Below are 16,172 nucleotides of genomic sequence, written 5' to 3'. Positions count from 1 at the left end.
TTAGAGAACCTAGACAAACTGAAGGCAATAGAAAGTGATCAAAAACAGGTAGAAACTGAGTTCACCCTTAAAAGACCATGTCTACAATGGGTAAGAATTGCAGTTTGTAGCTTTTTTGCCTGAGGGAGTTTCCCCAGTCCTTGGATCTCATGTGGCAGAAAACCCAGTCTTGCCAGTTTGAGGTGACAGAGGTCAGGGAGTCTGACAAAAAATAAAGCCAAAAAACAAAAAAACAAAACAAAAAAACAACTAGACAGAAACATGAGAGGGGCCTATACTTGAAAGACAAATACACTGGCTAAGATTTGTGAGTTTTTTGCTCTTTTTTTTGACCAAATGCCTTTTGTGACTTGTACATAGTTATAGTGGCAGAAAGTGGAAGTTTTATTGTCTTGAATTATTAGATAACAGAGCTTGGAGCTGACAGAACAGGTAGAAATTTATGGAGAAATTCCAACAGTAAGAGAACAGTAGAAAGCATGAGCCCCAAAATCTGGGTATAAGTTCTGCTCAGATCTTTGGCTGACCATTAAACTACATAGGTGCAGGGATGATCCCTAACGGCTAAGCTAAAAAGCAATAGTTGGTAGCTGAAAGAACCAGCTTTGCTAAAAGCAAAGATATGAGCTGCTCTACACTGTCAGAGAGACAAGAGTCTGTAGTTTGAGTCTAGGCAAACTAGACTCAGGGACTAGAAGGGAAATCCAGTAATGCTTAGAAGAACATAACATATCAGAATCATTGTTTTTTTAAAAAATATTTTATTATTTATTTGACAGAGAGAGAGAGATAGCGAGAGCAGGAACACAAGCAGGGGGAGTGGGAGAGGGAGAAACAGGCTTCCCGCAGAGCAGGGACCCCAATGTGGGGCTCCATCCCAGGACCCTGGGATCATGACCTGAACCGAAGACAGACGCTTAATGACTGAGCCACCCAGGTGTCCCCATTATCGGAATCATTGTAACACATTATTACACTGTCTAGTTTTTAACCAAAAATTATTAGACGTAGGAAGAAACACAAAAGTGTGATTCATATTTGGGAAAGTGAGATTCATATTCAGTCAATGGAAAGTGACTCAAAGTAGGCCCAGATGTTGGATTTAGCAGAATCTTTCAAAGCATCTAGTGTAAATATGTTCAAAGAACTAAAGGAAAAAATGTTAAAAGAATTAAACAAATGTATGTATTAATGAGTGACCAGATAGGGAATCTTAAGAAAGAAATCATAGACAAAAAGCTGAGATTATTTCCTTTCCTAGTTGCCAGACTTTTAAATTTACCAATTATGTGTTTTTAAATAAAATTTTTGATTATAGCAGTACATGTTCAGCGATGAATATTTGAAAAATTCACTAATGAACAAAGAAGAAAATAAAAATTATCCACAAGCCCGTCATTTAGAAATAACAATGGTTAACATTCAGGTTTATTTTTTATATACCTTTTTTGGGGGAGCACATATTTAATATATATATATTTTTAAATATTTTATTTATTAGAGAGAGAGCACAAGCAGAGGGGGAGGGGCAGAGGGAGAGGGAGAAGCAGACTGCCTGCTGAGCAGGGAGCCCAATGCAGGCTTATCCCAGGACCCTGGGATCATGACCCGAGCCAAAGGCAGACGCTTAAGCAACTGAGCCACCCAGGTGCCTATATATATATATTTTAAGACTAATACTTCAATGGAGACTTTCAGTAGCCTTGTTTCAACTATTTACATATTAAATGTATTTTTCCAAAATCAATTATAGTATTTATAAATCTGTAATTTCAGGGTCATTCCAACCCACTTCTATCTTTAGTCCCAATATATCTTAAAGCCTATCCATAACTCAGGTACTTCAGGGTCAGATAAGTAACATATACATCTATGAAGAAGAGGGGTGTAGAGATTATAAAAAGTAGAGACTACAGACTCAACCTAAGACATTTAGATTTAAAAAATTAAAACCACTGCATTGGCCAAAACAACACATCTTCAGGCTCTGACCACCTCAGCTCTACTCTTTCCTTTAAAACTAGCTAGTGTGTGGGGCACCTGGGTGGCTCAGATGGTTAAGTGTCTGCCTTCGGCTCAGGTCATGATCCCAGGGTCCTGGAATCAAGCCCCACATCGGGCTCCTGGCTCAGCGGGGAGCCTGCTTCTCCCTCTCTGTCTGCCTCTCCCCCTGCTCATGCTCTCTCTTTCTGTCTGTATCTCTGTGTCTCAAATGAATAAATAAAATCTTTAAAAAAAAAAATTGCTAGTGTCTTTGCAAAAATATTGGTCTATTTTTCTAGTACTTTAAAATAAATTAATTAATCTGGGTTATGTAGAAGTCTTTATCAGGTCATATCCCACTATACTTTGTCACCTTCCAAGTTCTTAGTTTTTCCTAACTGAGTACCATCAGGTCAGTTAATCTAATAAAAGTAGGTTTAGCAAAGGTCTTTAGGCAGAACACTCATTCTTCTTCTTCTCTACTCTGGAAAAATTTAGATGGTTCATCATAATCCTAGGCCACTGGACAATATAGTAGGTCAGCCCAATTTTTGGTTCAGTTTTTACAATATGAAGGCAACTAAGGTCAGTTTTCTGTATCCTGCAAAATTCCCACTTCCACCCCCAATGCCCCGCCTATACCATAAGTATTTTCCCTAAGTAGTTAAATTTGGATCAACACTTCTCTTCTTTTTAAAATCCTTGCTCTTAAAATCTTTGCTTTATTTTAAAAAAGTGATTATTATTTGTGAATATACTCCACTTTGTGTTTATTTCACATAATACATTGTGATTTCACACCATAAATTATATTTCATAAATATGAAATATGTTTTATTTCACATCATACATTAACTTGCTCTTTATTATTCATGCTAGACTAAAAGGACTCTAGATTCAGAGACTTAGAGATCTGGAAGGGACTTAGAAATTGTGATCATCATCAATTATTAAACAGATTCATTGAATAGTGTGACATTGTTCTATCAGTATGGGTTTGGTCACTAGAACTGCCATGGTATATATTGTGGCAATAAGGAATTTAATAGAACAATTTGGGCTTACACAAATGTGGGAAAAGTAACGATCTGTGATGGGGGGGTCGGAGAAATAGCCTGAAGCACTGGAGCAGGGGAAGAGAGCCATGGGTGCATTGCAGTGTAGACCTCTGGATGCCTACTATGTCTGACTACCAAGACCTTACAGAAATAATGGCCTCTCCTTCGCTTCTGCCTTCCAAATCTTAGGCAAGTTCCTGTCACTGGCAGACTGTAACCTGCAGCTCTAAGGAGGAGAATTTTGAAGAAGGTAGTTCCAGGATTTAGAAGGGACTGGTGGCGATGGTACCAAGTGAATCTGGCACCATAGCATACCTAACACATAGCATCCATTCATTCTGTGACTCACCTTTCTTGACCTTCTTCTAGACCTTAGTATATGTGTGATCCACCTCTACTGATCATCAAGCAAGTCTGGAGTCTTGACATCTTTTACTTTTTCATGGAATCATGTCAGATTGCTTCCTATAGCTATAGACCTCTTTCTAAAAGTTATTAAAGATAACACTAATTTCTGTCATGCCTATTTCTTGAACACTAAACCTGAAGTAGATGCACTCTTTAAACATTGCTTGTACCTTATTACTCACTGAAGCAAAGACCGAGGTTGTTAGAGCTACAAACACAAATTTCATGAAAAATGTAGATTTCTAGGCTTAGGGAAGAAATCTGCAAATAAAACCAGCATGAATAATTATACTGAGAAACTGAGAAATCTTAATATTTGCATTGCTGGGTACTTTGAGACTAGAGCCCAGAGGGAGGTTTGAGAATTCTGTTTTCCAAACTGATAGTAGAAATGTTGAAGTAGCACTTAATCTGCTGGCCTGAAGCCAGTGAGCTAAACTCTAGTCTGTCCATAAACTACCCACAAATAACAACCCTTATGTATCTCCCACTTTACCCATTCACCTATCTTCCATGACCAAGCAGATGATGAATAATTGAAACCCAGCTCAGTATGTTTTTTATTAATAAAGATCGTTCACTGCTTTCCAAATGATTGCATTAGAAAAATGACAGATTTGGATATACATGTTTTGAATCCTAAATGGTGGAAAAGTAAGGATTTTCCTTATAGAGCAATTGAATAATAATTTTTCAGAGAGTATTCTTCCATTTAGCAGAAAGATATATAAATTTTAATAGTGAGATACATGATCAAACTTTATGTGAACTGAATGAATTTTTTATTGCTAACAGTTTTAGTCTTGACTCAAATATAAATTATGTACATATAAATGATTTGTTTAATCCTGGGTTTTCTGGTCACTAATTCTTCAAATTACATTAGTTTCATAATATGGAATAGAATGCTAGCTGCTCAAAATTATGTAATTTTTTATATTGGGCCTCAGTACACAAAATTTGGCATGTTAGGATAACATTTGATGATGTTAATTGGAAACAGTGTACTAATTTGTCCACTAGTTCTTGTGAGCTAGTAATTAAATTAAAATATATATTTTTCTAAACATCTTGGGCAAGATAAATGTGAGATACAAGACTGGTAGTGAATTCAGGATTATATTTAAAGTACAATGTGAGTTCATCAGATTTACTAAAGAATTATCTTTGGCTTTAAGACTTCATCTGCTTGTTTAAACAGAGTTAAAGCATATAGATTAGTCAGTAATAGATGATGAAAGTATCTATTTTAACAGGTAAATATTGGGAAGATGGATTCACCCATTGAAAAGTGGAACCTCATAATTGGCAACTTGGCTTTAAAGCAGGTGAGTGCACATGAACAGACACTTCTCAAAAGAAGACACACAAATGGCTAACAGACACATGAAAAAATGTTCATCATCATTAGCTATCAGGGAAATTCAAATCAAAAACACACTGAGATATCACCTTACGCCAGTTAGAATGGCAAAAATTGACAAGGCAAGAAACAACAAATATTGGAGAGGTTGTGGAGAAAGGGGAACCCTCTTACACTGTTGGTGGGAATGCAAGTTGGTACAGCCATTTTGGAAAACAGTGTGGAGGTTCCTCAAAAAATTAAAAATAGAGCTACCCTATGACCCAGCAATTGTACTCCTGGGTATTTACCCCAAAGACACAGATGTAGTGAAAAGAAGGGCCATATGCACCCCAATGTTCATAGCAGCAATGTCCACAATGGCCAGACTGTGGAAAGAGCCAAGATGCCCTTCAGCAGATGAATGGATAAAGAAGATGTGGTCCATATATACAATGGAATATTACTCAGCCATCAGAAAGGATGAATACCCAACTTTTACATCAACATGGATGGGACTGGAGGAGATAATGCTAAGTGAACTAAGTCAAGCAGAGAAATTCAGTTATCATATGGTTTCACTTATTTGTGGAACATAAGGAATAGCATGGAGGACATTAGGAGAAGGAAGGGAAAAATGAAGGGGGGAGATTGGAGGGGGAGACGAACCATGAGAGACTATGGACTCCAAGAAACAAACTGAGAGTTTTAGAGGGGAGGAGGGTGCGGGCATGGGTTAGCTCGGTGATGGGGGCATGTACTGCATGGAGCACTGGGTGTTATACGAAAACAATGAATCATGGATCACTACATCAAAAACTAATGATGTATGGTGACTAACATAACATAATAAAATAAAATTAAATAAAAGTAAAGCAGGTGAGTGATGCACATATTTGTTTACAGATCTTGGGTTTATACATCTTGGGTTTTACCTGTAAGAGTGGAATAAATTTTAGTGCTATTAAGTTTACCAGTTTATTATTTCAGGGGACCCAAAACAATAATTTAGTACCATGAAGGAGTGATAGAATAAATGGATACTCATGACCTCTAAAAAGTTTTCTTTCTCTAGAAATTGATCAGTTTCTTCCAAATATGAAAAATATATAATAAAATATAGAAAAATATATAAATTTTTTATCGTGTGTTATAGAGCTAGAATTTGAGTATTTGAGTTAATATCTATGCAAATAAATAGTAGCACTTCATTGCTTAGGTTCTATTTCTCTACTTTAATTTTTTAAAGTAAATCTTCTTTGAACTTTTATATATTATAGTCATACGTTTATTTAAACTGAGTTTTTCTTAATATGTTAATGTTACTAGTGTTCATATAAATGAGCACGTTAGATTGTCAGTTACATATATACTAAATCATGGATCATATATAGATTATCTACAGCTCCTTCTGAGCTCAGGTGAATGTCTCTTCGTCCCTAACTACTTCCTACTAGGCGCAAGACACAGGACTGTAGCCCCCTAGGAACTCTGTAGCAAGTGGGCTTAAGGAACACTCACTAATTTTAATGTTAGCTCAATTAGGACATCATATTGAGAAACATGGTTGCAGAAAAGTAATTTCATATATTGCATTTCAAAGACATAGAAATAAAAGAATTTTTGGAATATGGGCTTTAAAAAAATATCTGTGCAGCTGCTTCTAAGATCACGGGGTTAGAAATAAGAAAGTCTGGGATTTTATGTCAGCTCTGACATTAACCAGCTGTATAAACTTTGTTAATTTACTTAACTTTTCTGGGCTTCTTCGCCCCCTTCTATTAAATCACAGTATTGCATTAGAGATGTCAATGTTCCTTTCCAGCTTGAAATTGTAGGAACCTACTCAGGGGTAATAAAATATTTAACAACAAGTAGGTTACTATAAATTCATATATAAATTAAAATTTGAAAATATATTCCATTTTCTTCTTTAAATATTCTAAACTCTTAACCAAATAATACAAGTGGTGGTGTAAATTATTCATCACATCATTCTAAGACCTTCCAGCCCAGCTTTTAATTTTTCCTTCCACTCTTCGTCTGCACCCTTCCCTTGTCATCCTCCCTCCCTGCAGATGTTGGTCAGGATGGGAGCCAGAGATGCCTCTGGATTCTACCACATGGATTGGCTCCAGAGAGTCTGTGAGCACCTAGAAATTCTTCTCAAATCTTGAGTGCATCTGTGTTTTCATAAAGAAAAGAATCTTTACATATTTTTTGCCAGACTGTCAAAGGAGTCCAGGACACAAGCACAATTAGGAATCTGTGAATTAGATTCCCATAGGGCTTCTTTAGTTCTCACATTCTACTTAATAGAATTCTAAGAGTTCCCAGTGTTACTTTCTTTAGTTGCTGGGTTGCTTTGTGCCAGCACTGTGGGAAGCATTTTTATATTTATGTAACTCATTTAAATCTCAATTTTCAAATTCGGTATTACTGTTGTCACTTTACAAATCATGATTGTGGTTATTCGTGAGGTTACTTTTTAATGTCTGTCCCACCCACCCACCAAGAGCTGGGGGAGAACAGGGGATAAATCTATTTTGACCACTGTGGGGACCGAGACCAAGTGCCTTGTATAGATTCTAAAGATTTTATTTTTATTTATTTGATAGAGAGGGAGCACAAACAGGGGGAGCGGCAGGCAGAGGGAGAAGCAGGCTCCCCGCCGAGCAAGGAGCCTGATGCGGGACTTGATCCCAGGACCTTGGGATCACGACCTGAGCCAAAGGCAGACGCTTAACTGACTGAGCCACCCAGGCGCCCCTAGATTCTCAATAAATACTTGTTGAATGAACGAATTTAAATAACTTGCCACAAGATTGGGTGATGTAGCCAGGAGGTAAACTCATCATTAGACCATAAAATCAGTCTCTTACCAGCACTCCCTCTGGAGTCAAACTTCAGTTATAAGGGTTGGGTACCTTTCAGTCTTAAGGTTGGTATCCTCTTAGATGATCTGCGGATTACACCGTCAAAGTCACTCGGGGTGCTTGATAAAAACAGATTCCTGGACCCCATTCCATAACCACTGGCACCAGATTATGGCAGTTTGAGAACTCACCGCCTTAGGGAATATTAAAACTAGATTAGAGTGGTTTCTTCAAAAGGTAATGATGTAGCTCAATGACCATATGCAATACTTTCTTCTGACTTTTGGTATGCATATTTACATAATCAAGTAAAAACTGTTTTTGAAATGAATAATTCAGTTGGATTTTCTGAAACAACTTTTAGGTTCAGGCGACAGTGGTTGGTTTTCTAGCGGCTGTGGCAGCAGTTATACTGGGCTGGATTCCAGAGGGGAAGTACTATCTTGACCATTCCGTACTTCTGTGCTCTAGCAGTGTGGCAACGGCTTTCATTGCATCTCTTCTGCAAGGTAAGTAAACCTATAAATGTCTCCCCTACAGTCTTTCACTTTCAAATGATTAATTTTCCATGTTGACTCTTTTTATAAAAATGCTACTTGTTCATTATAAGATCAACAGGGACAATTTTTAAGTTTTTATTTAAATTCCAGTTAGTTGACATCAGTGTAATATTAGTTTCAGGTGTACAATACAGTGATCCAACACGTCCACATATGACTCAGTGCTCATCAAGATAAGTGTCCTCTTAATCCCCTTCGCCTGTTTCACCCATTTCCCTCCATGTACCTCCATTCTGGTAACTACTAGTTTGTTCTCTACGCTTAAGAGTCTGTTTCTTGGTTTGCCTCTCTCTCTTTTTTCCCTATGCTCATTTGTTTGTCTCTTAAATTCCCCATATGAGTGAAGTCATATGGTATTTGTCTTTCTCTGACTTAGTTCTCTTAGTATAATACTCTCCATCCATGTCGTTGGAAATGGCAAGATTTCATTCTTTTTATGGCTTAGTAATATTCCATTGTATATATATATATACCACATCTTCTTTGTCTGTTCATCAGTTGATGAACACTTGGTCTATTTCCATAGTTTGGCTATTGTAGATAATGCTGCTATAAACATTGGGGTGCAGGTGCCCCTTCAGATCACTACATTTGCATTCTTTGGGTCAATAACCTAGCAGTGCAATTGCTGGATTGTAGGGTATTTCTATTTTTAACTTTTTGAGGAAACTCCATACTGTTTTCCAGAGTGGCCACACACCAGCCTGCATTCCCACCAAGAGTGCAAGAGAAAGAGAAAATTTATTTACACTCTTTTAAAATGTCTTATTTCAGATACACCTACATATGTTATATATAAGCCTTAGTATAGAACAGGCTTTCTGAGGTTGTCTCCTGGCCTTAGGGACTCTGGTAGAGTTCCCAGTGAGATCAGGAAAATAATCTAGGTATTCATTAGTTTCTATAAATTAAATTAATTGAGAAACTCCTTTCTGGAAATCATGCAGAGGATTTACTGGCTTGTCATTTGAGTAACAAGGATTCTAGGAATTCTGAATTTCAAAAGCAGTCCCTCTGTTAAAATTTTTTAAAGTTTCAGATTTCAAAAAAATTTCTTCACTATTTCTGTGGCAATACAAATATAACCATATGCTCGACACAGTATATTGCTGGCTATAGACTTTTAAAGAGCCAGGAGATTTTAAAAATTAACTACATTAGAATTTTTCAGTCGGGATATCATTCTTTGTACTTATTTATTAAGAACTTAACACTGGAGAACTAGCTTATTATGAAATCATAATCATAAAGACTTGGTTCTTTTTATTCTATAATTGCCATCTTTTTACCCTTATATCATCAGCCAGGTAAAAAATAGAAAATTCTCATGTCAGGTAATTATACAGGTGTTAAACTAACTTTTTTGGTTAGGTTCTGGGAATTTAGAGAATCTTATTAAAATTAAGACTTAACTTCCAAAATATTTTCAACCATTTTGTTTTAGTACTTAAATTATATTAGGGGGTAGTTTCTTGTCCATATATAGAATTACCAGAACTCAGCGCTGGCCAAAGCAAGGTGAAGTTAAGCTACTGGGAAGTTAATTTCTGGTAAGAAACAAAAACAAACAAACAAACAAAAAAACCCCGAAAGCATTAGCTTCTTTTTCTTTAAGTTCATTTACTTCTGTTTTCTTTCTAATCTTGTTTCATTTAGAAAGAATTGTTTAAAAGTTTTCAGTAAAACCTATTTTATTGCCTAGGTTTTTCAAAATCATAAGAATTCAGACTTTTAAAATACATATCCTTAAGGTTTCTTACTTTGAAAAATGTGTATTCTAATTTTATGATAGCTTGACCTTTATGTAGAACAGATACTATTAACCACCTTTTGTCGGTGAGAAAACTGACCCAGGTAAGGTGACTTGTCCAATTTCATCAGCTTGTTTGCAGAATTACAGCCTGTTTCCTGACTCCCAGCTCTTTCCACTGGTCCATGCTGGCAAAATATTTGTTTTCAGGGCGCCTGGGTGGCTCAGTTGGTTAAGCGACTGCCTTCGGCTCGGGTCATGATCCTGGAGTCCCGGGATCGAGTCCCGCATCGGGGTCCCTGCTCGGCGGGGAGTCTGCTTCGTCCTCTGACCCTAACCCCTCTCATGTGTTCTCTCTCTCTCAAATAAATAAATAAAATCTTTGAAAAAAAAAAAAAAAAATTTGTTTTCAGCTGAAAAGATACGGATGGCATTCTGTCCTAGGAGAACTTTCCATATCAATCTTTAAATGTGCTGACTTTGAAAAAAGAATTCTATATGATTACATCTTGATTATTACTTAATGCATTTTAAAAACTTTTCTGCTATTGCTTTTTTTTTTTTTTTATAACAATATTATGGGAAAGGTGAGTCTATACATTGAAAATGTCTCCAGAATATAAGAAGTGAGACATTATTCAAAGCAAGACAAAAATTCTACTTTTAATAATTTTGGCTTTATGGGGTGGTAGAAAACACTGGACTAGAGTTACAAGTTCTGTGACCTTAAGCAGGAACTTAAAACCTAGTCCCAGGGCCTCAATTTTATTATCTATAAAATGAGTATGCTAGAATAAAATCATTTTGAGTCATTGTCAGTCTAAAAATGCAGTAAGATTCTGTTGATTTTTTTCCTATAGCCACATTTAGGCTTCCATACTGGTTTATGGTTAGCACATAAGTGCACTAATCTTAAATATTCTCTGCACTGCATCCTCTAAATTTTGGCATGAGAAAATGTGTACCAGTGGGTATGGATATAAATGTTATCATCCTCCCTCACCATTTCTGTGATTCAAGAAAATAAATATTTAGGAGTACAAGTACACAGTCATATTTTCATCTTTTATTCTCTAGTTGGAAGTTCGTAGATAGAAACTTTGGCTTTAAAGGATATCCTTAGGGGTACCTTGGTGACACAGTTGGTTAAGTGTCCAACTCTAGGTTTCAGCTCAGGTCATGATCTCGGGGTTGTATGACTGAGCCCCGCGTCAGCCTCCGCGCTCAGCAGGAAGTCTGCTTGAGATTCTTTCTCCTTTCTCCCTCTGCCCCTCCCTCTTGTGCTCTCTCTCTCTCAAAATAAATAAATAAATCTTAAAAAAAAAAAAAAAGAATATCCTTTAGAGACTGCTTTTTGTGTTTTGACCTTCAGTGTTCAAATTTTAATTATTTCCCTCCTCTTAATGCTTCATCACTTTTAAATAAAATGAAGCAAGCATTCTGGCTACCACCATGTAGACAAATCTGTTTTTTTGGTCTTCTTCCCAATTGCTGTGCATATAAATATGACTCACCTTTCTTTGACATTTTCATACTTTGAAAGTTAAAATAAAATCTTCAGGTTTGATACACACAAATATATTACATCTGAGACGTACATGTTATTAAATTTGAAACTTTAGCTTTAATTTTATCTTACAGTAGCTTTTCAGGTCTCTAAATGCAACACTGAACTTCTCAAATCTTCTATGATCCCTACTTGGAATTTGTTGAAAGGCGTTTTGCCAAAGCATTAGAGTAAAATGTTTTGTTTGCTTTAGTCAGCTTATCTAAGCAGTCTAACTGGAACTGACGTGCTGTTTGTCTAGCCTTTATATTTAAGTATTTAGGGGATTGATTTTCTCTAAATCATAGCATAAAAAGTAATGAGTTTTCTTTCTTCCAGGAATAATAATGGTTGGGGTTATTGTTGGTTCAAAGAAGACTGGCATAAACCCTGATAACGTTGCTACCCCCATTGCCGCTAGTTTCGGCGACCTCATAACTCTTGCCATATTAGCCTGGATAAGTCAGGGTTTGTACTCCTGTCTTGGTAAGTTAACTTGAAATGAAATATAATGTGCTATTCAGAGTCTCTTTAAATAAATATTGTTGCAACAATGCCATGAATTCCTGGTGGCCTTCCTCTATAGTACAACTGTGGTTGAGACTGATTAGAACAGTAACTGCCATTTGTTGTTTACCTACTATATGTTGTGGTTCTCCTATATTTTTTTCTCACATTTTTTTTTCTTCTTATGGAGTTTAAAACGGTATAAGATAAGGATTATCAGCTCTAATTTCAGATGAGAAAACTGAGTCTCATAGAGGTTATGTATGTTACCCACTGCTGCTGGGAAGGTTGAACACAGGTCTAATATCCTATGAATTCTGCCCTTTTGCTAAGTGTGTAGGCAGTGAGGAGTCAACCCACAGTGTTCTGATATATGCATTGTACTACTGTCCCAGAACATAAGGTTATAGCAGTGCTTGAAATTTAGTGATTGTCCGCCTGTCAGAAACCAACATGGCAATTAACAGCAACAAAAAAGTTACCATGAAAATTAGCCTGAATGTTGTGTAAAGTTGGAGACATCATATATTCATGTATACATACATATATTATATATATAATTATAATATTATATATTAATTATATAATTCCTGATAATAGTGACAGATTGTAATTATGATGTCAATAATATTATATAATAATTATATAGATATAATTCCTGATAATTGTGATAGATTATATATAGAATCTAATGAATTGTTTTAATACAAGTTATTATCAATGTAAATGAATATGATTTATGAGCATTGGTTTAGTGCTAGAAGTTGGCTATGGTTTTATTTTTTTAGATGCCAAATGAAAAAAGAAAGAAAGAAAGAAAACAGAAACCCACAGAATACTACAAGGAAAAAAAGATAGTTTATAAGCCAAGCCAGAAGCAAACATTTATTCATATATCCTCATATATTCTGTGGGTTCTATACAGATTTATGGTATACTTTAAAATAAGCCTAAAGTACATTTGGTTTGAAGAAGTAAGTCTCAGATATATGTTTTTGAACTAAAGAAAGGGCTTTAACCTAACAAAGGCAATCAGTCATTTATTAAGGGAAGCTTCATATAGTATATAAAATTACCTTAAAATATGGCTAGTATTAGAGAATGTGACTTAATATTCTTCTCCTACTGTATTATTTTACTCATTTACCCACTCATAGGCAGGCAGCTCCCCACAGAAATGGGCTGCCTACTGTGTTGGGAAAGGGAGACTGTCATCAATAGGCTGGATCCCAAAAGACAAGTTAGTGCCCCTTTCCTTAGTCTTACCAGTTAGACAAGTCTCTCCCCTGTGAGGAGGAGTGGGGAGGAGAAAGGATGGGGAAAGCAGAAGTGGGTGAAGGGTTTCTACCTATTATTATTCTATGGGTCTTGCCAGGAACATTGAGGGTGGGTGGGGATGGGACTGGAAGGTTGGCAGTGTTTCTGGGATGGGTTGCCTTATATACATAAACAAAAAAGGTATATTATTTGTAGACTTGGGTGCTCAAATTACCATGAAGTCATTTGTAACACATTTCTCAGCTGCTGGTTGAATACCAGGGTGTCTCCTCAGTTGAAGTCTGAGTAGGAAGAAAGAAAGAGAATGCCATTGAAGAATGTTATCCTAATAAGTATGACAATTGTTATAATGATACAGACTCAGTATTATGAGATTTCAGAAGATAAATAAACTTTTGGGGAAAATAATGTGTGCTGATTTTTTAAATTTTTATTTTATTTTTTTTTAATTATAGTTGATTTAACCATGAAGGGTTTTTCTGGGGTCAGTGTTGGATTATAATGTGTCTACATTATGAGCACTAGGGGGCCTCATAAGATCAGCACAGTGTTAGTGGTATTCTGAATATAAAGGTTAGGAATAGTCACGTTTAAATTCTGAGACCCTATTCATCCTGCTGTGCTGCCTAGTTCTTGGAAACAAAGTTTAATTCCTGAACTATGTTGGAAACACTTAGCAGTCTTTAGAGATAAGAGGATTTCATGGCAGCTATAGGCTTTTGTTACAAATAGAGGCTGTGTATTACATGGCTCCCAAAGAACTGGACATTGAGAAAAGTCTTAAGTCCCCACATAGAATTTTGGATACTTAGAATGACTTGGAACAGCTCCCCTCTTGTCTTGTTAGTTTCGATGCATGTACTGAAGCTCATTCTACATCTATTCAATGTGTTACTTTTCTTTCCGCCCTGATAAAATTTGCTGATTTCTGATATCTGAAGTAAATACAGGATTTTTCCTCTTTTCACCTGGCCAGTTCTCCACAAAAAGGACAAAATAAGCCCAGAGCTTTGTTTATTCCTATTGACTTTATTTTGTATAGTCATTTAAGTCTTTGTTGCTCAGTTAACAAAGTTAAAGTTTTAGCCTTGTGTTAAACCTCTGGGAGTTGGCAGAAATGTATCTTCCAATGCCCTCCCTGCTCCAGCCAGATTCACCCAGTTACTGATTCTCATACATCAGCCATGATTTTTCTCTTTTCTTTCTTCTCTCATTCCCTTCCCCTTCATTAAGGCCAGTCAGAGGCCTCATTTTCAATGCTAAATTCACAGGTTTCTCTAATGTTAATTGATCTTTTCCTCCTCTGAATTCCTGTAGTCCTTCACTGATACATCTCTTGTAACGTTCTTTACATTTTACTGGTCATTATAGCTTTTTGTGTAAATGTAGTACCTTCCTTTATGAGGGTATAAGCTTCTGAGGACAAAATTGTATGTTTTTTTTTTTAAATCTATCAGCATCCCATAGGGCCATATACATAAATGGATATTAAGTAAATAACACTTGGTGAAATGCTTTATTTCTTTTGAAAGCTATCCAGTTAATGTGAGTAGAAGCTATTCAGGAAGTGGTACACACATGGAAATAGAAGATAGATATCTTTCTGAATGATGTTGCTATATTCTTTGTCCAATAACAGAATAGATTGTAACCAAAAAAATGACCCTTTCAGTGAGGACATAGTATTAGGGAAATATTGGAAGAGTATCTTGCCTTAGCAGAAAGTATCAGGGGATTAGTATCCCTACAGAAAAGTTAAAATGGCAGCATATGGCTAGGAAATATCTTGAAATAGAACCAAAAATTGAAAGTTAGTTTAGAAGGTAATCTAACCTCTGGACTATGATATGCTTTGGTATGACTTGCCAAGAAGATATAAAGGCATTCATTCATATGGTAATGTTTAAACAATAGTAATTTTTAAAAAGCTATTAAAAGGAAGAAGTTAGGCCAGGAACCAAAATACCTGTACACAATGATTGCTGCCCTTTCTTTCTTCTTGTTTGCATACTTTTAAGAGGATTTTAAAAACTCTTTTTCAATTATTTATAACTACATGGCTATCTAATTCTGGGATGTACATGATGTTATTGATTTGAAAAACTGTCAGCTTTTCTCTTTTTAGGCAAGATCTGAGAAGCAGAACGTTGATTGATTTCTCATTCTTCGAGGTTAAAAAGATGGCTTAGTTGAAGCCATAAGAGCAGAGTCAGGGTCAGCCTCAGGTTGCTTCAGTCTGTGGAAACTAACAGGGATGCCAGCTGGTTATTTACCGGGCCTTCTAGAATATCACTGCCTGGATGTGAGTGGTGATATGAGTAGAATCTAAATCTATCTTGCATGTCAGTCTTCTTCAGAGATTTTCAGCACTCACCATCTTAGTTTAGAGTGATTCCTGGAAGGTCAATTTAGTGAGAACATTCTGATAGTTACAAGGGAGGGCACTTAAAAAAAATTGATAACTTACCACGGCCCTTGCTTTGTTGCTCACACACAAACAGCTGACATATAAGAGTCACTCATAGCAGCTACATATTTCAAAAGAATTTAGGGTAAGAATAATGAATATTGTTAATGAAATTATGTAAAGTTGTTGCAAAACGCCACCCACAATCTAATAAAAGGTACAAGCCATGAATTAGAAAGGTGGCTATTATGTTTGGCAGTTAAGTGGAATCACAGCAATTTGAACCACTTTAGCTCTTCCATCCTTACTTTTCTGAGTTTCTAGCTGGTTCAAACATTTTTAGTCATAGTTTCCACTATGACTTATCCTATCTCCCGGGAAACTTGTACTTTTAATATCTACATTTGCTACATGATTAGAAGCTCCTTTAAATATCTTAAGATGAGGAAATACAAAG

The 16,172-nt window shown here is 36.1% G+C and overlaps 1 protein-coding gene across 6 annotated transcripts in view; it reads left to right on the top strand.

The window, feature by feature from the left end:
• Positions 1–16,172, top strand: part of SLC41A2 (solute carrier family 41 member 2) — a 125,356-nt gene that overhangs the window by 53,033 nt on the left and 56,151 nt on the right. For all 6 annotated transcript variants that reach the window (XM_036103343.2, XM_036103314.2, XM_036103285.2 and 3 more), the window contains exons 4-6: positions 4,706–4,777; positions 8,032–8,176; positions 11,863–12,009. In XM_036103343.2, the coding sequence (XP_035959236.1) occupies positions 4,706–4,777; positions 8,032–8,176; positions 11,863–12,009 (364 nt within the window). The remainder of the gene's footprint in view (positions 1–4,705; positions 4,778–8,031; positions 8,177–11,862; positions 12,010–16,172) is intronic.

This window comes from Halichoerus grypus, chromosome 6 (genome assembly GCF_964656455.1).
Source record: "Halichoerus grypus chromosome 6, mHalGry1.hap1.1, whole genome shotgun sequence".
NCBI classification, from domain to species: Eukaryota; Metazoa; Chordata; class Mammalia; order Carnivora; family Phocidae; genus Halichoerus; species Halichoerus grypus.
Note: the sequence above shows the minus strand (reverse complement) of the source record. Positions and strands in the feature narration are given on the sequence as shown.